General features: G+C 43.3%; 1 protein-coding gene across 1 annotated transcript in view; it reads right to left on the reverse strand.

The window, feature by feature from the left end:
- The window catches only part of gbe1b (glucan (1,4-alpha-), branching enzyme 1b), a 293,413-nt gene that overhangs the window by 79,881 nt on the left and 188,620 nt on the right, over nt 1-24,912 (reverse strand). The window contains 1 exon segment of the mRNA XM_060898133.1: nt 2,824-3,008. Coding sequence (XP_060754116.1) covers nt 2,824-3,008 — 185 coding nt within the window.

Consider the following 24,912-nt stretch of genomic DNA (forward strand, 5'->3'; position numbering starts at 1 on the left):
CTGGTCTGCTTTTGGCTTTGCAGGCAAGCATCCGTGTTTTAAATCTGATGCAGGAAGATACAGGAAGCATAGCAATAGGGTGTTGTGTGAGAACTTGGAAACTTTGAAAACAAGTCATGCAGCTGCATTATGGATCAGTTGAAGAGGCTGAATGTCATCCAGAGGCAGACCTGCCAGGACCAAGTTGCAGTCGTCCAGTCTTGAAATGACAAGGGACTGAACAAGCACCTGTAGATAGAAATGTAAGAATCCTTCAGATGTTATCAAGGAGGAATTGGCATAAGCATATCAGTTTAACAACGTAAGAGGAGAAGGACGGTTGATTGTTCGTAGTTACACCAAGGTTGCGAGCAGTGACAGATGGTGAGATTTGAGAGTTATGCAGGGAGATGACAAGATCCTGAGCATCTCCTAGAATAAAAATCAGTTCAGTTTTGCTGGGATTAAATTTCAGTTGATAAGATACCACCCATGATGAGATGTCTCCCAGACATGCTGAGATCCGAGCAGAAGCACGAGGGGAGGGTAAGTTGATTGCCATCCAGATAGCAGTAGTATGAAAACCATGTGAGGATATGACCTCACCAAGGGACCAAATACGGAGGGAGAACAGAAGACGACCAAGTACAGAGCCTTATGGGACAACAGTAGAGAGTCTGTAATGAGCAAATGTGGAACCCTACATGTCACCTGAAATGACCATAACTCTGGGTAGGAAGCAAACCATTCCCATGCTGTGCCACAAATTCCAAGACTCGTGAGGATGGACAAGAGAGTCTCGTGGTTGACTGTCAAATGCTGCTCAAAATTCGAAGAGGAGAGGACTGATGACAGTTCTACAGGAATGAAGCTTCTCAGAGATAAACAAGAGTGCTCTGACAGCACAATATTCCCCACTGGCAACTATAAGTGTTTAATACACCCTCATGAAACTGTCAAAGTACAAGTTTGGTAATCAAGGGCCATAACGCCGGTAAAATGCGACTGAACTGAATGAAATTGCAATATGCGTATTACCGACATATAACAAAGAATCCTGTCAAGTTTCGTGACATTCCTCCAAAAATTGTGAGAAGAGTTGATTTCAGAAGGCGAGTACCCTTCCTGGGATGGACGGACAGACGGATGGACGGACATCGCCACGACATAATCCCCCTTCGGGCCTTTCAGCCAGCAGGGGATAAAAATGTGTGAGAGAAAGAGAAGGGGAATCCTGAATGTGTAGTGTAGGATTTGGGGTAGGAGTGAAGGTCTGGCATATTTTTTCAATCCTCTCAAAATGGTGGCAAAGTTATCAGCAGTCACGGAGGATGGTGGGGGGAGCTGGCGTGTTAAAAGTTAAGAAAAAAAAATGTTGTGGAGCTTGTTAGAATCTTGTGCAGAAGCTTCCAGCTTTTCCTTATAAAAGGTGTTCATAGCAGAAGTCACATCATATGAGAACTCGGAGAGTGAGTGCAGTATGCGACAAGATCTGCGTCGAGTTGTGATTTCCTCTACTTTCCCTCTGCTGCGCTTAATTTTCTCTGATTGTTGCGCAACACAGCCAACGAACAGGGTGACACAGCATCCTGGATTTAGAAGATAGAGGGCAGAGGAGGTCCATGGATGAGGAGAGTGAAGAGAGGAAAGTGTTGGTGGCTAAGTCCAATGGTAGAGAGGAAAAGGGCTCAGTGTGTGGAAGGGATAATAGGATGCAGGAAGCTATAGAGGAAGAAGAGACAGAGTGGAGGTTTCGGTGAGTAGGGAGGGATTGATAGCTGATGTTAGGCAGGACAGGGAGGGTGATGGTGAAGGATAATAAGTGATGATCAGAGATGTAGAGTGGGGTCACATTGACGTCTTGAGAGAGGCTCAGTGGCAGGTAGTTCTGGTTTTATACCAGAGTAGAATAAAGCTTTCGTAAAACGGTCCTTGATATAACTGCTTAGTGCACCATCTAATGTTGTCCATGACAAGAACCTGTCGTTTATAAGTCTGAAAATGAAAAAAAGGCACATTTCCTTGCTGATGCATTGAGCAGCAGCAGTTACTATCCGCACTCCACCAAAGGCCCCAAGGTCACATCCTCCAGATGAGGTGCAGACATTGTAATCTGCACCATGGATCATACAGGGATGCGGTACCAAATCAATTCCAAGGTCTTGCTCTTAAATCTTGCCTATTCAGTGCCATGCTTTCTGTTTGGATGATCCCATTACTGAAGACTGAAGTGAGTGAGCCACTGAAAGCTGAAAGCCACGCTTTTTCCTCTTTTTCGTCTTCACGTTTTTGCACTGCTCTAAAACGAGTCACCGGGGTGGAATACAGGATGAGACCTGAGTTGGTGTATCTTGCAATGCTGATGACTTAATGTGGCTCTCTGTATGCAGTGCTGGGTTACGCTTCTAAAAGCCGCACAGTTTTGGTGGGTTAGGAACATGGAAGTGAAATAAATAAAATGACTAAAAGGCCATCTGGTTTGTTTGGGCCATGAAATTGATTTCATTGAGAGATGTGAATGGAGTATCGTGTGCACTGGTGTCAATGACTAAGGTGTGATACAGTGAAAGAAAAAAAATTATATGGTGAGAAAGCAAGCAAGTGGGAGAGAGCAGGAGAAATCCAGGAACAGCTAGGATTTATGAATAATGTGAGAGAAATGATTGCACTGTGTCATATGAAAAGAAAATATGTTGCAGATATGTCGTGAAATATAAATGAACAGGTTATAATGCTTAACATATTGTAATTTCTGTATGGATATTTTTGCACCAAAATAAAAAGGAAGGAAAAAGATAAAATGATGCATCTCAGACAGAGGTATAAAGAGGATATGCTTCTCACCGGTGGTGCAGCGAGCCAGCCATATTTGTCCTCTGTGCGGTTCATGTCCCGGTCGAAGGTGTACAGCTGGCGATAGCGCAGATAATCTATGTCCAAGAGGTTAAACTGGCGACGTGCGTAGTGGTAGCTCTCATTATTCCCAACACGTGGAAAGTCCAGCCACTCCGGATGGCCAAATTCATTACCTATAAACAACAGGAGATGTTGAAGTCAGGAGAAGTTCACATCAAACATAAAAGTCCATGCACAAATTGCATGTTTACATTTGTAGATTTGTTCAACGAAGGAAAGACATTCACACAGATGCGTGGCAGGGTTCATTTTTCTGTTGCCCTCTTCCACTCAAATTTGACGATGCTTTCTCCTCTAGAAATAATACCTATTGTAAGGTCTGTTTTATTAGGCTAGCATAATATGCAGTAGCTAGAACTAGCATGCCAGATGACACCACAGCAAAGTCACTGAAAGTAATTTATCTTTAAGCGTACAAAGTAATAAATGTGCTCACTTCCCAAAGAAAGAGCAGTAGCATTTTAGACACAGTTATAACCTTAAAGGAGATACGCAGAACCTTTATTTTTAAATACATTTCTGAGTGGATAGTATCTCCATCCTTGACTCTTGGATGCTGCATAAATGGGAAGAAAAGAAAAAAATATATATTTTTGAGAGTTAAAATCGACCGCAAAGTTGGCATTCGAGCTGCCCCGCTGAGCCAGCCAGCCGAGTGCGTGACGTCACAGCGGTAACCGGTTTTAAGGCCGAGGCCTTTGACAGCTATAAACCAAAGTCATATAAATAAAAAAAATTATGGTGAAAGTAAGAAATACCGTTACCGACTTGCTCAACTAAGACTGATTTGACTTCATTGATTGTGGGTTGACTCTCATTAAAACAGGATAGGTGTTATACAGTACGTAGCTTATGCAACATACATGTACATGCATGCATTTTCACTGATAAACCGTAAAAGGCTCATTAAATAATCAGATGAACCGAGACAATCACATTCTGAAGCAAATTAAATAATCTTATACCGGTAACTTAAACACACAATACAAGTTACATGCATTAATCTAAACGCAGGTAAACAACAAATGGTGTTTTTGTTGTTTTGTATCCAAATGAGAGTCGGAGCTTACCCGTCTGTGTTCTCGCTTCTTGAAGGCCGATCGTTTTGAAACAATCTGACTTTCAGTCATTTGTTCAGTTCTCCATTCATTCGCTTCTTCCACATAAGGGCGAGATATTGCTGATGAGGCAAGCATATCCAGTGGAGAAATCAGACGGCTGGTCCACTTGTTCTCCATTTTATCCATACTGAGTACTCCGCCATTACTGCTTGGCTCAGAGAATTACTAAAACCCGGGACGGGACGTCACTGGTTTTAGCAACAACCGCAGAGAGGTCACTGCCCAAGCGATATGTCCTGTCCCATCCCGAGTTTCAGCAACAACCCTCAGCTCACACTCCGGGAGAACCGGAGCAACTGAACTTACTTTCCTTTTCTTGTAGTTTTATTTAATTGTTAGGACTGCACCCTCTTTCAATACGGGCTTATAGCCAACGCACCTCAACAGATCAGAGGTCTCATACGAGTCTTCAGTAAAATGTGCAGAGGAGAGACCACTTCGTAGGCGCCCAATGTGTCCGTGAACTTCTCGCAAAACGCGCCCAAATCTTTGCAGTTTGAACATTCTTGGGCCATGAATGCAATGTAAATCCACCTTCTGTTGTGTTGCTGCATCCGCCAGCAACACATCTACGTGGCATGGCGATAAATTAGCTCAAAATGGAGGATTGGAGTTGCAGTCAGCTCTGTGTTTTAGTATAGCAGAAATGGCGAGGAGGCCGATAGACTTCCTACTGTGACACAGATGTCAAGGTCATTCACTCAGACCGCTACCTATATGAATCACTTTAATCGTAAAAATTACTATATTAGACTTATTGTTAACGCTTAAAATTATTCCTGTGCCATTCTTGAGGTCTCAGGGCATTTATAAACGAAAGTGAGGCCATGGTTCTGCGTATACGGTTTTTCATTTAGACAACACATCAAAGAAGAGAGGTTTTCGGAAGTGAGAAAATTTGTAAAGCAATCTGACATTCAATGAGTCTAAGGAATAAAACACAAATGGGGAACGCTGTTATAGGAAAATAATCAATGAAGATTTCTTGTGCCCCAAGGCAAAGTGGACTTACTGTTATCAGGCAAAAACTGATTATTTTCATAGAAGTCAAGAAGCCTTTATTTGTCACACGTACACTCAAGCACACAGTGAAATTTAACCTTTGCTTTTCACCCAACTGAAGCAGTGAGCACACACACATACCCAGAGCAGTGGGCAGCTTTGTTATAGCACCCGGGGAGCAGTTGTGGGTGAGGCGCCCTTGCTCAAGGGCACTTCAGCCCAACCTTAGGCCATGGCTGCCCCATATTAACCTAACTGCATGTCTTTGGACTGTGGGGGAAACCGGAGCACCCGGAGGAAACCCACGCAGACACGGGGGGGAACATGCAAACTCCAGACAAAAAGGTCCTCGTCAGCCACTGGGCTCAAACCCAGAACCTTCTTGTTGTGAGGTGACAGTGTTAACCACCACACCACCATGCCACCCACTGTACTTTAAAGTATTTAAAGGACCCATGGCATGGTGGTTTGTTGATGCTTTAAACGGGCTCGTGGAGGTTTCCGGATGTTATATCCGCAGCCTTTCTCGAAATGAACCCTCGGCACGTAGATATAGCCTCCTGGGAGAAAGCCCCATTTCAGCGCTTTTCCCAGTGTGTCGTTTTGCTAATGAGAAGAAGGAGGCGGGGAAGGGTAGAGGGTGGGGGTGGGTCTTATCATTAATATTCATGACATGTAAATGTGTTACCTCTGATTGGCTAACAGCACTGTGACGCTACCTCCAGTGGGTCAGAACAAGCGGATGTGGGTGTCTTACTATGGCGAGAGAGAAGGAACAAACCGCGAAGGGAAAAATACCGTGCGCTGATGTCATTAAGGTGCGACGCGAGGAAAGAAAATAAATTCAACAAATGTTTCGGTTTTTACTGAACAAACAAACAAATAAAATGAACGAGTGAGTTAAAAAAATGAATGTGGGTATCTTTGTAAAAACTGTTTTGATTGGCTATTATAACAGAGCATGCTGCATGCTTTTTGGTTTTGTAGCGCAGAGTACCTGGCTAACTGCAGGAAGCGGTTAGCTGCACAGCTAATGTAGCCATTGCAAGGCTAACGTGGCACCGATTTTAAAACACGGCAAAACATAAGCTCATAAGTTACAGTCAATTTCCAGACTAAACTCAGTTTAACAGAGCATGCTGCATGCTTTTTGGTTTTGTAGCGCAGAGTACCTGGCTAACTGCAGGAAGCGGTTAGCTGCACAGCTAATGTAGCCATTGCAAGGCTAACGTGGCACCGATTTTAAAACACGGCAAAACGGCTTAACAGTTATACACTTACTTGTTCGGTGTTTGTTGCTGATGCGGCAGGGATGCTTGGTACGGACCCAGGCTTCAGTGACAGTTGATGTGCAAAACCTGCCCTGTACTGTCCCAAGTTGTGGAAACATTCCTCAGGAAAATGCTTCCGACAAACATACACCATCTTAGGTAGACTCGACGGCATATTATTGGAGTAAATAAAATTAAGCCACTGCGTCTTCAGGGGCTCTCCCGTCGGCAGTAAAAACAGACTCTTTTCTGTGTTGTCACATCCATATACAGCGCAATTTCCATGTTTCGCTCGCTTAGGTGATGCCATGTTGTTGTGTCCTCCCTCTATGGTCTCCTCACTACAACTGGGCGGGCAATTCATACAGTGGGTGGGAATCTGGGGGGGGGGGGGGGGGGGGGGGCATGGGGATCATCTCCCTTGCTGACGTAGTAAAGGGAAGAGTTTATCAACGCGCCGTTTTGACGCGCCATTCTCAAATGTTGGGCATAGTTTGGTTTACACATTATGAAATTTCTAGCCACTGGGGTGACTTAAGAAGGTCAGAGGAACTCATTTTAACGTTAAAAAACCTCAGAAAGTGAAAATTTCATGCCATGGGACCTTTAATTCCTATTGTGTCAGAATGCTTTGCTTTTATTTGTTTTTTTTTCAGAATGACATTGTATTTTTTTTAAATTGTTTACAGTTCATTTTAATGTTCCTGCTATCACTTATGAACAATCCTTCCCTCACCAGACTATTTGCTCATAAGACAAAGGAAGCAGCTTGTCCAAAAAAACCCCAAAAGACAAAATCCAAAGCCCTCCGTCTTGAACACTTCAGGTGTCAGAAAATCAAAAAAAAAAAAAAAAGCCAAGTAAATGTCTACTTGCAGGAGATGTCACTGTATCACCCATTTTATATTCCGGTTCTTTGAAGCATCCACCATAAAAGTCCCTGTGCAAGTTGTTACTATAGAAACAATAACATTCAAGTCCAATGAACCCTGGCATTGTCATCCTGGAAAATGCCTCTGCCATCAGGAAAGAAAAAAAAAATCCACTGATAGGATAACCTGGTCATTCAGTATGTTCAGGTAGTTAGCTGAATTTATTTTATTGCCATATAACTTTGCTGACCATTTGAAGCAACCCCAGATCATAACTGCCTCCAGAGGCTTGTATAGTGGCCACTACGCATGATGGGTGAATTGCTTTATGCGCTTTCCTTCTGATGCTGATGTACCCATCACTCTGGAATCAGGTAAATCTGGATTCATCAGACCACATGACCCATTCCATTGTTCCAGAGTCCAATCTTCATACTTCCTAGCAAATTGAAGCCCTTTCTTCTTATTCGCCTCATGAACAAGTGGTTTTCTCATGGCCAAACAGCTGTTTAGTCCCAATTCAGTGACTTCTCATTGCGTTGTGCATGTGGCAATGCTGTTACTTTCACTGTTAAACATAGCCATGAGTTCTACTGTCAGTTTTGATTTATGATTTGACTTCATCAAGCATTTAAGTGCCTTCTGATCTCGGTCAGTCAAAAGATTTTCAGACCATGTTCCTTCTATGAAGCTGATGGTTCACCATTACCCTTCTAGGTTTTAATAATGCATTGGACACTCATCTCATCTCATTATCTGTAGCCGCTTTATCCTTCTACAGGGTCGCAGGCAAGCTGGAGCCTATCCCAGCTGACTACGGGTGAAAGGCGGGGTACACCCTGGACAAGTCGCCAGGTCATCACAGGGCTGACACATAGACACAGACAACCATTCACACTCACATTCACACCTACGGTCAATTTAGAGTCGCATTGGACACTTCTTAACCCAATTCTAGTAATTTCAGTAATCTTCTTCGCTGGGTTCTTTGCTTGATGCAGGTCAATACTGTAATTTGTCCCTTCTGAAACACAGTAACATCTTTTCGACAAGCTAGGAATACATCTTCTGACGTGGTTATTTAAGAATTGAGAAGTTACTCACTGCATCAGTTAGGGTTTAAAGAATTGTTGCCTGCTGCAACATATTAATCACTGCAGTAATTATCCAATCAAAGGCTCTTAAGCATTTGCTTATTTAAATCCAAATAACGACTTTTGGGTTTTTTTTTTGGCCAGGCAGTGTATATTGCTTTCCAAGATAACTCCTGTGTGTGGTATCATTCCATGATTATTCTTTGGGCACCATATACTCATTATTTCTCCACCTTACACAGAGCGCTTGCCTTAACTTACACTGTGTGGCCCAACCCTAGAGTGGGTCTTAACACAACAGTCAGACACCGGTGAGACTCGCGTGTTACCTGCCGGTTCAACCTGCCTCCTCTCTGTCCACAGCTGACACTCGACCACACCTCCACTGCCACAATTACCAATGACAATGACATATATAAAAGCTCAGGTCAAAACCATAAAAAAAGACATGAAAACAGTGAATAAATACACAGGCCAAAAACAGTTATAACACAAACAGTCCAAAATTCCAAATGCCATGCAATCCAACCTGTGAAATTAACTGCTTCAAACTGCAAACAGGAATGAAGGCAAGACTTTGCAAAGTCCATCCATTATCCATAACCGCTTATCCTGTGCAGGGTCGTGGGCAAGCTGACTACAGGCGAGAGGTGGGGTACATTGCAGGGTTGACACATATGGCCCTTTTCCACTACCCTTTTTCAGCTCACTTCAGCCCGACATGGCTCACGTTTCGACTACCTCAGAGCAGCACGACTCAGCTCGCTTCAGCCTGACTCAGCACCCAAAACTCGGACGGTTTTGGAGTGGGGCTGAAGCGAGCTAAACCGAGCCGAGTGGGGCTAGGGGCGTGAGGAGGCGTGTCCTCACATGCCCACACTCGCCCCGCGAGCATGCTGGGATCTGTAAACACCGTAAACCCGGAAGAAGAATAATTACGAATTACGAGAATTTCTGAAGCCTTATGCGCCTCGCCTCATCTATACGCTCTTGCCAGCATCTGTTGGCGTTGTCGGTGACAACAAGCCACAGCACCAAGACCAGCAACACTAACGACTCCATGTTTATTGTTTACTATCCGGGTCGTGAGACTACCGCTTAAAAGATCACTGATGTCACTGTTTGCGCCGCCTAACGACATCATGTGACGTCCACCCACTTTCGCTAACTCCACCCAATGTGTCCACCCACTTCCAGCCAGCACGGTTCAGCGCGGTTGTAGTCGAAATACAACTCCAACAGCCCCACTCAGCACGGCACGGCTCAGCCCGACTCAGCCGCGTTGGTAGTGGAAAAGCGGCAATAGAGAGACACAACTCACAAATCACACTCACATTCACACCTATGGTCAATTTAGAGTCACCAGTTAACCTAACCTGCATGTCTTTGGACTGTGGGGGAAACCGGAGCACCCGGAGGAAACCCACACGGACACGGGGAGAACATGCAAACTCCGTACAGAAAGGCCCTCGTTGGCCACGGGGCTCGAACCCGGACCTTCTTGCTGTGAGGCGACAGTGCTAACCACTACACCAGCGTGCCACCCACTTTGCAAAGTATAAGTGGAAAAGTAGTCTTTTGTCATCATTTGTCATCTAAACCAAAGCTAAATCTAACAACTGCCAAATTGACTAAAATATGAATAAAGCTACAAGTCCTTTACACACTGGAAAAGACACAAAACTGCTATGTAAAAATGTGAAAAAAATATTGCGTGAAATTTTTGCACACAGAGTATGCACACCGAGTTTGATGCAAGTTTATAACAATTTGCATTTTATTCCATGCTCATCACACTGGTTTCACACCTTGACTGTCAGTAGTATCCTGAGTGAATGATGGAGTTGTCTAGTAGTGATGAAAAGACATCATACTTATAGACATGCTCTCAAAAAAGAGAAACTTTTGGGTACACCCATTGTTGGAAGGGAGAATTTCATAATCTCATTCAAGAGTGGAAGCTTAGAGAAGGGATGTTGGACAAGAAGATTAATGAGCTGCTCGCCCATTTTGCTGGCTCTTTTCAGCTTGACGTTCTATTGTGTGAACCCAGTGGAACCCTCATTTGATTGGTCAGGTAATTATTTTCCCCCCAAGTAAAATTTTGCAACAAATCACATGGATCCAAATTAATTTTTTCAGCATACTGAATTTCTTGGTGTGGACAGACTAATAAGAACACATGTATTTAATGATCTGTGTGATTTTGTGCAAATATTTCATCTGAAAATTCAAACTTGGTGTGCAAGGACCATAATCTACTAGACCTAAAAAAAAAAAAAAAACAAGCACACGTTACTGTAAAAAGGCCTACCCATGCACAGTGATAATTTACAAAAAGTGACTCACAGCACCTCACCGCAAAAAACCTTTTTCCTAAACAGCAACCTCAAGGCTGCTGACTCAGAATGCATCCATTATAAATCAGCCAAAAAGGACATGTGTACCATCTGAATCTGTGCTTTCAATGTTGCACAATTCCATCTATTCATCCATTATCTATACCACTTAAGGAACCATTATGGAGCTGGAGCCAGACCCACTTTGAGCAAGAGGCGGTGTACAACCCGAACAGGTTGTCAATCTAATCACCGGACGAACACAGAGACTAACAACAATTTAAAAACTCATGCTGTGTTCACACTTATACCGGTACGAAAGTGGTATAACTGTATCGATACAAAGTATACCGGTACAGTTTAGTGCATCTGTCCACACTAGCGAGAAATGTTTGCGGTTTTCTTTCACGGTAGTTGAAATGCGCGTGCACGAAACGTTTCCGTGGTTACCGAGTAACTTCCTTCCGAGAATATGGCGGATGAAACAACGTGTGTGCTTTTTGTTGTCAATGTACAGTCTGTATTTCTGGTGGTCATTTATTCAGTCGAATCGTATAAAACGCGCGAGGCAGTTGAGAAAGAAACAAAGAAAACCAATCTCCCTTTCTCCCCCCTCACTTTCTCCCTCTTCCCTTCCCCTCCTTTTCTCCCTCTTTCCTTCTCTTCCCCTCTCTTTCCCCCTCTTCCTCCTTTCTTCCTCCCTCCCTCCGCTCCATGTAGCTCCACGGTCGTTTCGTTTGCGCATGCGCATTATATTTGTATCGATACAGAACAGCTTCATCTGTCCACACTACAGCGAAGCGCTACAGTACCGATACTGTACCGGTACGAAACCCATACATTTGTGGGTTTCGTACCGATACAGTTATACCGCTACAGTACTGGTATAGTTGCGAGTGTGGACAGGTGTTGCGGTACGAAAGTAGTTTCGTATTGGTACAAAATCCCTAGTGTGGACAGGGTATCACATTCACACCTATGAACAATTCAGAGTAGCCAGTTGACCTAATCTGCATGTCTTCTGGACTATGGGAGGAAACCGGAGCACCTGGAGGAAACCCGCACAAGCGCGAGGAGAACATGCAAACTCCACACAGCAAGGCCCCAGTTGGCAAGCAGGTTTGGACCCAGAACCTACTTGCTGTGAAGCGACAGTACTAATCACTGCACTGCCATGACACCCCATGACACATTAGTTTTCATTAAAAAAAGCTTAAATAATGAAGTGATTTCTGTTTTAAATGTTTTAAGAAAAATAAATAACAACAGGGCACCAGAAATGGCACAGGAGCACAATTAAAAAAAAAAGTATGAAAGAATTATCATGGATTATGAAAGGTGACCTTGTAGAGGAAGGGGAGCGAGATTTACAAATACAATTAAACAGCTTGTCTTCTGAGACGCTTTTAAGTACAATAACAGCTACAAATGCTGGAGTTTTACAACTAGGCTTCAGCAAGCTGAAGGCAAATTCAAATGTCATTTTAATGTTATAGCATTATCTTGTAAGGTGGGGAATTGGAATTTTATCCATATTTGCCATTAATTTATCTGATCGGTTTAAAGTCTCGGTCATATCTATACTTGCAAACTGATTCTTTTAATTAAAAGTTTCACATGCTGCTAATTTGTATTAGAAACCCAGCAGCACTTACAATGTAATTCTGGCTGTACCGCTGTGGGTTATAGAACGTTCTAACGCTGGCCTAGTAGAAGATGACAGTGGAGAGATGGGAGGAGATCACAGGGGAGGGCTGCAGAGGAGGACAGGAATACATTTTCACCCGGAACGTGAACAGAGGAATAAAAGAGAAAGAGAAAGCATGAGGCGACAAGCTTGCAGAGCGGTGTGATGAGATAATGAATCCGTCATCAGCTGACAAGACAACATCATAAAACAACAGTCGGGTAATTGAATTCTGAGGGGGCGAGGAGGAGCTCTGACGAGCGAGAGAATGGGAGCAAAACAATGGTGATGAAGTGTGTTGTTTATTCAGAGCGATCGAGAGCGGTGGAAGAAGGAGAGAGGAATGGAAGTGAGTGACCAGATGGAGCAGAACGGACAGGGGAGTGACAGAGCTTTCTAATGAAATACATTAGCGAGCTGTTAAAGAAGCATCAAACAATAAGTGAACTGTGCATTACGCATGCATTGTTATGCATGTTTACGAATTAGCAAGTCGAAAATCTGTCACCATAGAGCGAGAGAAATCAACAGAGAGAGCAAATAAGCAAAAGAGAGAGGCAGAAAAACAAAAAAGGAATGAATGACGATGGAAAGAATATGGAGGAGAGTCAGGGGGCAAGAACTAAGAAAGAAAAACGAGTGTCTTTGACTCCAAGATATACATTTCTTAATCCCAGGAAACAAACATGATTTGAAATCCTGAAATTATGGAAATGAAGAAGAGATAAGCAGAGAATACGAACAATAACAGTCACAGCAGGCAGCGTAGTCTCACAAAACCTCAGAGGATGGTGCACATCCCACCAGGTTGCTTGTGTGCCAACTTCCAAAAGCAATCCTTACTTACACATCTATGTTCTTTACTCTCTCTTCTCCCCATCTGATTGCATGATGCATCCAGGGAGGAACTCTCTTCCCACCACACACACTTGTTCTAAAACTTCCTTCAGTACACTTGTGCTCAGCTCATACGAGAGAACAATTTATTTCAGTAAATGCTTCATCCTCATCAGGGTCATGGTGTGTCTGTAATCTATCCTGGGAACACTGGACACAAGGCAGGAATGTAACCCGGTTGGGACACTGGGCCATGATCATGTACACTAGGAATGTAATTGAAGACAAGTATAGACCCTTTTCACGTGACGTCACGACAAACGCGGAAACATTTTGGACATGTACTACCAGTAGTTTACCACAGCCAGCATTGAGGAACGGCAGCAAAGAAAGTGTTTACTTTCAGCAAGACTTCCATCATGCCACTATATTGTTGTGCACCTGGATGTAGTAACCATCAACAAACAAGGCAAGGGTTATCATTTTATCGGATCCCGACGGAGAAGATGGATAGCGGCCATTAACAGGAAAGATTGGCAGCCCTCGGCATACCAACGCTTGTGTAGTGACCACTTTGTTGGAGGTAAGACAAATAAAATTAGCCAGAAAAGGCATTACATTGCTGTTAACATTCTGTGGCGGCGAGTGTGTAACCAAATAGGCTAAAATAACCCATTGTAACCTCTTTGTTCTTCTGTAGTAGCTATTGTTGACTAGCTAATGTCAACAACATAGTAGCTGGTATGTTACTGTAGCAATGTTTACGTTCAGTCATTTGGATGACTCTTAAAACCTTTCAGTCTCAAGTTTTTCCTTTACTGGATTTACTAGTTTACTGTAATTATGATCCGGCAGCTATTTACACCGGATCCAGTGTAAATAGCTGCCGGAGCCAACGTCCGAGAATTAAGCAGCGCGCTCTGGCTTGCTCGCCCTCAAATTAAGCAGCGCGCTCCGGCTTGCTCCCGGAGTGTTCCGGCCGAGGTTCCGGAGCGCGCTCCGGCTTGCTCCCCCTCAAATTAAGCAGCGCGCTCCGGAGCAAGCCGGAGCGCGCTGCTTAATTTGAGGGGGAGCAAGCTGGAGCGCGCTCCGGAACCTCGGCCGGAGCACTCCTGGAGCAAGCCGGAGCGTGCTCCAGAACCTCGGCCGGAGCACTCCTGGAGCAAGCCGGAGCGCGCTCCGGAACCTCGGACGTTGGCGTGTATGTGTATGGCGATGGGTTTTTAACGACATAGGTATACAGATCATGTGGGCCGAAGTCAGGTAAAGACGAGGGCTTCGTGTACTTCCGTACGTCAGTGAACAATCCTGGTGGAAGCAGGTAAACGTCGTTCTCTAAGCCTGCTAACCTCAATTTTTGCAAATACCTCTCCCTCTGCTCGCCCTGTAAATGCCCTACGTCGCTGGATAGTGAAGGTGTTTTCTGCATCTCGCTCCTTTTTCTTTTATGTTCTTCGTTTGTCGCCTTCCTCGCATTCAAACTGATTCGAGCCGAAGTCCACTACATGTCCAAAATGGCGGTCGCGTTTACGAAGGTCACGTGACTGAAAAGGGTCTACACAGGGTGTTTCAAAAAAATTTGACATCATTTCACAATCTAATAACTTTGCCAATTCTCCTTCAACTGACCTCAAATTTTAACAGCATGTGTGGAAACAGGTCAAAATTTTTATCTTTTCAGGTATAGAAATCCCATTTACTGGAAAAGAAAAGGCGTTGTGTGTTAGAGTACGCTCGAACACAGTCGAACAAGACTGTGCGGCATGCATTTATGAGAGAATTCTATAAAAATGCACTGATAACCAGAAAAGACCGTTACCAAACACATGCTGCAGCGTGTTTGGCAAGAGCTGGACTACCGACTTGACGTGTGCCGTGTCTCAGGCGGTGCGCATACTGAAAATTTGTGAAATCATTCATGGAATCCACATACCTTTGAATTTCTCATTCAAATTTTGAGGAATAAATCTTGCTCAACATTAAGCCTGTTCAGTTTCATTTGCCTAGACTATGTAGTTTCTGGGATATTTGCATCTCAAATAATATCAAATTTTTTGAAAAAACACCCTGTATTATTCAGAATTAAGAGATAATGTGTCTAAATAGACTCAAATAAAGAAACACACAGGAATTGCACTGCTCCCCCCCACTTTTTTTTAATGCTTGCCAGGGAGTTGAGACTAGAGGACAGAAATCATGCAGAATGCAACAATAAAGTTGCGTGAGCAGAAGGTCTTTACTTTCATATGGCTCATATTAAACAAACAAACAAACAAACAAACAAACAAACAAACAAACAAACAAACAAAGCAATCAATCAATCAATTGATTAATTAACGAAAGAAACACCCTTCTGGTTTAAGTTATGTCCATTTCCAAATACACACATACATGCAGATTCTTAAAAAACAAAATCTTCCTTTGGCTGACTACTTTAAGCCTAGGTCACAACCGGACGTACGATTTTTTGGCCGTGCAATTTTTGGCGTTTCCCAAATCGCTGCGTTTTTTTTGTTCGTGGAGAAAGACGCACGTTGGCCGTAAGTTTGTCTTGCAACCTGAAAAAAACGTAAGCGCCCGTAGAGTTTGTTTGACATGACAAAGAACCTCTGCGGCCGGTCTGCGGCTCGAAAATCAGCACGTCACACGCGCGCCCTCCGTGCGTTTCACGCGCGCCCTCCGTGCGTTTCTTGCGTTTTTTGCACGTAGACCGGCCGTAGGAGCACGTACGGCCGGTTGTGACCGAGGCATTGCTTTTCCTTCCTTTGGCTGACTACTTTTTATTTGATTATATTTTGCATTTTTAGTTGTTAAATCCAAAATTTCAGACGTTGCATAGATGCATGTGTAACACTGGCTACAGTTTGAGACATTCAAATCTAAAAATCATTCCAGGACTTTATTGACAATCCTGCTTCAAAGGACAGAAAAACCTTTAACATGCTATTTTGTGATCTAGCACAAAGTCTGTGAAGATCCCCATAAATCCCACAGAGAAACTCTGAGAGACATTGGAAACTTCAGTAATGTAGTCTTCACTCAGAGGCAGAAAGCATGGTTAGAGGCCAGTGTTTGCTTAGTGAAGGTGAACGATTTGAAAGTCAAAGTAGTTCTTAAAAAAAAGAAAAATCTCCCAGCATGCCTCTGCGCTTTTTGGATTTGACAGACAAAGTTATCCTCGACAAAAACTGCAATACCACAGCTTTAAGTTTATCTAAGATTAAAAAAAAAACAAAAAACTTTCTCTTGCTTATTCATACTTCCAGTACGAGTCAAATGTTTGGACACACCCTTTGGGTGTGTTACACAAAATTACACACATCGTTTAAAAATTACACAATTACACATAATTCAGTGGTTTTTCTTTATTTTTTATTAAGACACTTCATGTCTTAAATTAACAATGGACTTGTTTCCATTTAATTAGTTGTGCGTTTGATAAAATATGGATTAATACAGTTGTGCAATAGGGCTATTTACTGCATTTTTTATTATTTACTATTTACTGTTTGACGGTCTCGAACGCATTAAGGCAGCAAAAAAATTCCACTAATTAGTGTTCGAAAAGGCACACCTGTTAATTAAAAACCATTCCATGTGACTACCTCATGAAGCTGGTTAAGATAATGCCAATACTGTGCAAGCCGGTCATCAAGGTAAAAGGCAACTACTTTGAAGAATCTAAAATATGAAGCACATTGTCTTTTTTAATTTTTTTTTTTAATTTACCACATAATTCTGTATATGTTCCATATGTTATTTTATAGCTTTGATGGCTTCAGTATTTTTCTATAATATAGAAAATAGTCAAAATACAGAAAAACCTATGAATGAGTCTGTGTGTCCAAACGTTTGACTGCTCCTGTACATGTTTCAGGATTATTCTGTGCTCAATAAAAATATTCCTAGATGGAAATAATTATGTAGAACCACAATAATGGGAGAGGCTTTGGAATGCACTCTGGCAATACTGGAATTTGGTAGGGGAGAGAGGAGAAGGCTCTTTCCAAAGTGTGGCACAATTCCCCACAACATCCTGGCACAATTCCCCACAACATCCAGCCCTGGGCAGTGGCACAGGGAGGGAAAAACCAAATGAGCACCCTGCCTATGCCATGCCCACTGAACCAGACCAGCCACCCACTCCCTGAATCCATAAGCCCTGGCTATCTGGTTGTGCCATTCACACTGGGTACCATGGCCCTAAACCTGAATGGTGCACCAGTAACAGCCCTGTTAGAGTCAGGAAGCACCATTGCCTTGGCTCTTCCTTCTACCCTACCCCAGTCCATCAGAACTTGTGGGAACATTTCGGTCTCATGTGTCCCTGAGTCTGGGTTGGGGTAGACGGAGATGTGAGTGGCCACTATTAACTGGATTCGTACTTGAACTGAACATGCCCCTCCTTATAGAGAAAGCCTAGCCAGGGTTCTCCATGGAGCTCCCTGTACCATCAAGAAGGAGGGCCAAGACAACCCCAGCAGACTGCAGCACCAACCTACCCCACCTACCTAGTCCAGGAGGGGGAAGAGAGCACTGATGCCCCTTTTCCACCAAATCAGTTCCAGGGCTGGTTCGGGGCCAGTGCTTAGTTTGGAACCGGGTTTTCTGTTTCCACTGACAAAGAACTGGCTCTGGGCCAGAAAAACCGGTTCCAGGCTAGCACCAACTCTTTGCTGGGCCAGAGGAAAGAACTGCTTACGTTAGCGGGGGGCAACAACAATAGCAAGACCGCGAAAGGTCGCCATGTTTAAATAAGCGACGAGATATCATGGATGCAGTAAAGCAGCAGTCATCCATTATTGTTGTTGCTTCTTCTTCTTCTCTGTGTTGTTGTTGCTTCGATGTTCGCGCCAAGGTTTATGCAAATGCAGTGACGTAACTGATGTATACAGTGACGTAATGATGTGGCTCCCCTTAGCACCCCGAGCTATGGAAAAGCAAACTGGTTCTCAGCTGGCTCGTAAGTTGAACGAGTTGTGAACCAGCACCAGCCCCGAACCAGCCCTGGAACTGATTTGGTGGAAAAGGGGTATGACATAGAAGCTGAACGTGAGTCCGGCCATAATATTAACCTGCTGTCTTCCATGTATCAGCAAGTTGCTAGAGAGATAAAATCTGAGAGGGGCAAAAGGAGGACAACCGGCTAAAGCGCTGCTGGGGCAGGTTCAATAGCTTGTGCTCTCCCAGAATATTGGTGGGGAAGAACATCCATGGCAAGGGGAAAGATGAGGAGGTACCGATGTGGTCATGTGCGCAGTGCTAGATACGCTCTGGATCTGTCTCCTTTATTCTGCCTATGTATGCTAAATCTTTGTAGCTGCTATCATACTTCTTACTGATTTGGCAAACTTAGCAACATTTTAATTTTATTCACTAGGGGAAAAAAACCTGCTCTTTCTTTCCTATACACTTTGCTAGGCTAATATAATACTAGCTAGCTAGAACTGGAATACTTACTGACACCCCACCAAATGTTATACTGCAATTGTAAAATAATTTCCTGATGAAGGATTTACTATTTCTGAAGCAAGTTGTAGTTAATAACAAAATTGCCACACAAAAAAAAGAGCACACAAAGGCAATTAAACACATCAAGAAATAGTTATGTTCGAGTCCAAATGAGAATCCTAAAACAACCCAAAAACCACAACTTGACAGGAGCGACTCTAAAATATGGATATGATTGAGAAACCCAAAGCTCTCCACTGTCTAAAATGTCCAAGAAAAGGATCTGGAATAAAAAAAAATGCCAATATCTGCCAGCACAATGCGTATTTGAGGCAGACAAAGACACACAAAGAGGCAGCCTATAGGAGTGGAGACAGGATACAATACAACAAAACCAGAAACACACTGACAAAGGAAATCAGAACAGCTAAAGACTCTATTCAGAGAAGCTGGGGGGAGGGGAAAAATTTTCAGCTAATGACCCAGCATCAGTGTAGGGAGGCCTACAACTTCTCACCACAATTCCCCATCCCCTGGGTTCCCTGGGGCAACACCCTACAACTAGCTGAAGACCTGAACATAATCCCCCCCCCCCCAAAAAAAAAACAACAACTGCATCTCAGGAGTGAAGGACAACAAACAAATTGTCATGAAGTGCTTTTTGCTGGTGCTAGCATACCTGAAAGGCATTCCAGGTTCACTCCTGGATCCCTTACAATTTGCGTACATGTCAAAAAGGTCTGTGGAAGATGCAGTCAATATAGATAGTTTTCACATGACGTCACAGAGTCGGGGATTCCCTAGTGGCGGCCATCTTGGGGGTCCAGCTTACCGTACGGGTGACTGAGCACACATTGTAATGCGCGAGTACAAAGTCTTCAAAAGAACCCAAGCAGGCTATTTAAAGCTAGCAATGGTGCACACCTGTTGTATTCACGGCTGTCATAATAGGTCAGATGATGACGTCAAGCAGAGCTTTTATGGAATTCCCACTGTACGGGAGCACGAAGGCGAGCAAACAAAGAAACTCAGCATACAAAGGAGAAATCTATGGCTTGCGAGAATCAACCGCAAGGATTATCAGCCTTCCAAACACAGCAAAGTCTGCTTCTATCATTTTATAAGTGGTAAGTTGTTTAAATAAACAATCAATTGTGTTTAAGTTTGTTTTTGGAAACCAAAACATCATGTGAACAATCTCTGGAGAATGCCTAACTGGAACCGCTGAGTGTACGTTTACATTGTAATGTACACTTAATATTGCTCGTTTGTCACGTTTCTATTTGAAACTTGTCACTTCACTCACGCTAGGGTCATTTTTGAAAAACATTTTAGGTCTATTCTGTATGATTTTATTTGTGTTTGGGATGCAAACAGCGTGCCTTTTAGCGGATGCTGCCTGAATCGCGCAGATCTGTATTTTTTTTTTTAGGGGGGTCGTTGGAGTGTCTGATTATAATTTCAAAGTAAATTCTGTATTAAAATTACTAAATAAGCAAATCCGTTACAGTCCATGAAACAGGAAGTATAAGGATGAGAAAAAAACAGTTTAAATCGGAAAGCTGCGCACATTTGTGCAGCCTGAGCGGTGTGCAGGACCGCGCAAATGTGCGCAGCTTTGCGATTTAAACTGTTTTTTTTTCATCCTTATACTTCCTGTTTCATGGACTGTAACGGATTTGCTTATTTAGTAATTTTAATACAGAATTTATTTTGAAATTATAATCAGACACTCCAATGCCCCCCCTAAAAAAAAAAAATCAGATCTGCGCGATTCAGGCGGCATCCGCCAAAAGGTGCGCTGTGAATATATAAAGTTGTATATATCAGACAGCCTTTAAAGTTTGATGAAGTCAGTTTCAGGCTTTGGAGCAGGCTTTGGCAGTTTCAGGCTTTGGCAGCCCTGCATAGTCACTTGAAAATGCATCTTTGTCCACTTCGTAGGGGTCAATTCCCCCAGTCAAGGCCAGTTTGGCTGCATACCGTTGTCGTGAGATGTCGTCTAATGTATCTATATACTTCTGTTTGCTTGATTTTGCCAACATTGATCTTTATTTTAGAAAACTGACTATATAACTTCATAAATTCGTCCGAGATAACGTAGCCGGTAGTGGTGATGGTCCGTTTTGTTTGCCCCCCAAGATGACAGCTGGGGGGCGTTCCCTGGAATGCCGTGACGTCAGTGAAAACTATCTACCGCATAGGGCTGCACTACATCCTGAAGTACCTCGACTTAAAAGGGACCTGTGCATGAATAATTTTTGTGGACTTCAGCCCAGCATTGAATACAATCATCCGAGACATCCTTCACCACAAACTCGGCCAGCTGTCTATGCCAAGACCCACCTGCAGCTTGATCACAAGCTTCCTCACAGAGAGCAGAGGCCAGATGGTGAAACTGGAGGAAATCACATTCAGCACTTGAACCCTCAGCACCTGTGGTGCAGACACAACAACTTGGAGATAAACACCAGCAAAACAGTAGAGATGGCAGTGTACTTTAAAAGTCTTTACTCCTCTGCTTCCACTCACGACCCATAGTTGCACAGTGTCCAGCACTGAATCCCTCAAGTTCCTTAGCACTACTGTACCACCTGCAAGGACTTGGATTGGGAGAGGAACCTTGCTGCCATTACCAAGAAAGCACAGCAGAAGATGTATTTTCTCCACCAGTTGAGGAAGCACAACCTGCCCAAGGAGCTGCTGTGCCAATTCTGCAGGGCTACAATTGAGTCCATACTGTGCGCATACTGTCTGGTTCTGCTCTGCCATCCAACTGGAGAAGTGCATCATTGTGACCAACTTGCCCTCCATCCAGGACACGTACATGCCCTGTGTCAGGAAACGGGTTGGGAGAATTATTAGAGACCCCTCACAACCTGCACATAGTCTGTTCAGATTCCTACCCTCTGGCAGGTGCTACAGACTAATCGGGACAAGAAATTCTAGGCACCAGAATAGATTTTCTCCCAGCAGCTACAAAAACAATAAGCATCCTCCCATAAATCTCAATTAATTCCAAATCTTTAACATTCACATTACACCTCCCCCCTTCCGGTGCTATATCATACCCACATGCAATATCAATACCATGTGCAATATATTTATTTACTATACAATGCATGGACTTTTTTCAAACAAACTGGACAATCACCTATCCATCCATCCAATTATCTATATTGTTTATCTGTCAGGGTCACAGGGGAAGCTGGAGCCAATCTCAGCACACTTCGGACAAGAAGTGGGGAACACCCTGGGCAGGTCGGCAATTTTTTGCATGACTTATATAAAGACAACCAATCACACCTATGGGCAATTTGGAGTAGCCAATTGAGATAATCTGCATGTATTTGGTCTGTGGGAGGAAACTGGAGAACCTGGAGAAAACCCATGCAGGCACAGGGAGAACATTCGAACTCCACACAAAAAGGCCCAAGTTGACCACAAGGTTCTTTCTTGCTGTGAGCTGGCAGTGCTCACCACTGCACCACCGTGCCACCCACAGGCAATTACTGCACTGTAATATCACTTTACTGGCATTACTGTCATGTCCCAATGTGTTAACCATTATGTGTGAGTGATCATTAAGATTGTGTTATGTTTGCAACATGAATTGTCAAGTGGTAGCTGTCATTAGGTTTTTGTATTACTCTATGTCTTATGTCCAGCACTGCAGTGTAGTGTTTGTATGTGCAAGTTTGTAAGTGTGCACTGTGGGATCACTATAAACAAGAGACGGGAATTTCAAGCAAAAATATTATTCAATATTTACTGTGAACTATTCAACCATTCTTCAAGGATCACTTCATCCCACCTTAAGACAAGATGATAGCTGCATAAACTTTTTTCTTATCATTTAATGACTATTTGGAAATGAAAAAAACAAAACAAAAAAAAAACCATGACCAAACCCCATTATAAACCGGCAACAAATTCTTTGTATGCACTTGGCCAATAAAGCTGATCCTGATATTAAAATAAGCCATTGATTGTTAGAAATTAAGCCTTTATAGATGCACACAGTGATCTCCACTTAATGATGAATAAATGTATGCTCAAAAATGCGAAAGAACATAAATTAAAGGAACAGTCCACCGTATTTCCATAATGAAATATGCTCTTATCTGAATTGAGACGAGCTGCTCCGTACCTATCCGAGCTTTGCGCGACCTCCCAGTCAGTCAGACGCAGTCAGACGCACTGTCACTCCTGTTAGCAATGTAGCTAGGCTCAGTATGGCCAATGGTATTTTTTGGGGCTGTAGTTAGATGCGACCAAACTCTTCCGCGTTTTTCCTGTTTACATAGGTTTATATGACCAGTGATATGAAACAAGTTCAGTTACACAAATTGAAACGTAGCGATTTTCTATGCTATGGAAAGTCCGCACTATAATGACAGGCGTACTAACACCTTCTGCGCGCTTCGGCAGCGCATTGATATCTGAGCTCCGTATCAATGCGCTGCCGAAGCGCGCAGAAGGTGTTAGTACGCCTGTCATTATAGTGCGGACTTTCCATAGCATAGAAAATCGCTACGGTTCAACTTGTGTAACTGAACTTGTTTCATATCACTGGTCATATAAACCTATGTAAACAGGAAAAACGCGGAAGAGTTTGGTCGCATCTAACTACAGCCCCCAAAAATACCGTTGGCCATACTGAGCCTAGCTACATTGCTAACAGGAGTGACAGCGCGTCTGACTGCGTCTGACTGACTGGGAGGTCGCGCAAAGCTCGGATAGGTACGGAGCAGCTCGTCTCAATTCAGATAAGAGCATATTTCATTATGGAAATACGGTGGACTGTTCCTTTAAGAAATGCTTGCTCTGTAATCTGAAAGCCTTATTCTGCGAGTCTATTCTGATGCAACACGACACACATTAAATAGAAAAACCACGTAAAAGCAATTCACATTCTCTCCATTACTGTTCACTATGACTATGATTAACTGATTTATATGACACCATCGGATAAATAGAAAAACACTGACATTTGCTGACAGAAGCATATGCACTATATGGCTTTAAGTATGCGTACACCCAAGCATCTCACCCATATGTGTCACCATATGTGGTCCTTCCCTAAACTATTGCCACAAAGTTGGAAGCACACAATTGTATGTACAAGGATGTCCTTGTATGCCGTAGCATTACTAACCCCCTTCACTGGAACTAAAGAGACCCAAACTTGCTCCAGCATGACAATGCTCCTGTGCACCAAGCAAGATCCATGAAGACAAGATCCATGTTTGTCAATGCTGGAATGGAAAAACTCAAGTGGCCCAAACCCTCACCTCAACCCCAATGAACACCTTTGGGATGCACACCAGGCCTCTTCACTTCTACACTACAGAGTACATTGTGTATATACAGTGCTCAGCGTAAATGAGTACACCCTCTTTGAAAAGTAACATTTTAAACAATATCTCAATGAACACAAACAATTTCCAAAATGTTGACAAGACAAAGTTTAATATAACATCTGTTTAACTTGTAACGTGAAAGTAAGGTTAATAATATAACTTGGATTACACATTTTTTCAGTTTTACTCAAATTAGGGTGGTGCAAAAATGAGTACACCCCACAACAAAAACTACTGCATCTAGTACTTTGTATGGCCTCCATGATTTTTAATGACAGCACCAAGTCTTCTAGGCATGGAATGAACAAGTTGGTGACATTTTGCAACATCAATCTTTTTCCATTCTTCAACAATGACCTCTTTTAGTGAGTGGATGCTGGATGGAGAGTGATGCTCAACTTGTCTCTTCAGAATTCCCCAGAGGTGTTCGAGTGGGTTCAGATCAGGAGACATACTTGGCCACTGAATCACTTTCACCCTGTTCTTCAGAAATCCAACAGTGGCCTTAGATGTGTGTTTAGTCATGTTGGAAAAGTGCACAATGACCAAGGGCATGGAGTGATAGTAGCATCTTCTCTTTCAGTATAGAGCAATACATCTGTGAATTCATGATGCCATCAATGAAATGCAGCTCCCCGACACCAGCAGCACTCATGCAGCCCCACATAAGGACACTGCCACCACCATGTTTCACTGTAGGCACCATGCATTTTTCTTTGTATTCCTCACCTTTGCGACGCCATACAGTTTTGAAGCCATCAGTTCCAAAAACATTTATCTCGGTCTCATCACTCCAGAGTATAGAGTCCCAGTAGTCTTCATCTTTGTCAGCATGGGCCCTGGCAAACTCTAGGCGGGCTTTTTTGTGCCTGGGCTTTAGGAGAGGCTTCCTTTCATGGACGGCATCCATGCATGCCATTCCTCTGCAGTGTACGCCGTATTGTGTTACAGGAAATAGTCACCCCAGTTTGGCTTTCTAC

Source organism: Neoarius graeffei, chromosome 17 (genome assembly GCF_027579695.1).
Source record: "Neoarius graeffei isolate fNeoGra1 chromosome 17, fNeoGra1.pri, whole genome shotgun sequence".
Lineage (NCBI taxonomy): Eukaryota > Metazoa > Chordata > Actinopteri > Siluriformes > Ariidae > Neoarius > Neoarius graeffei.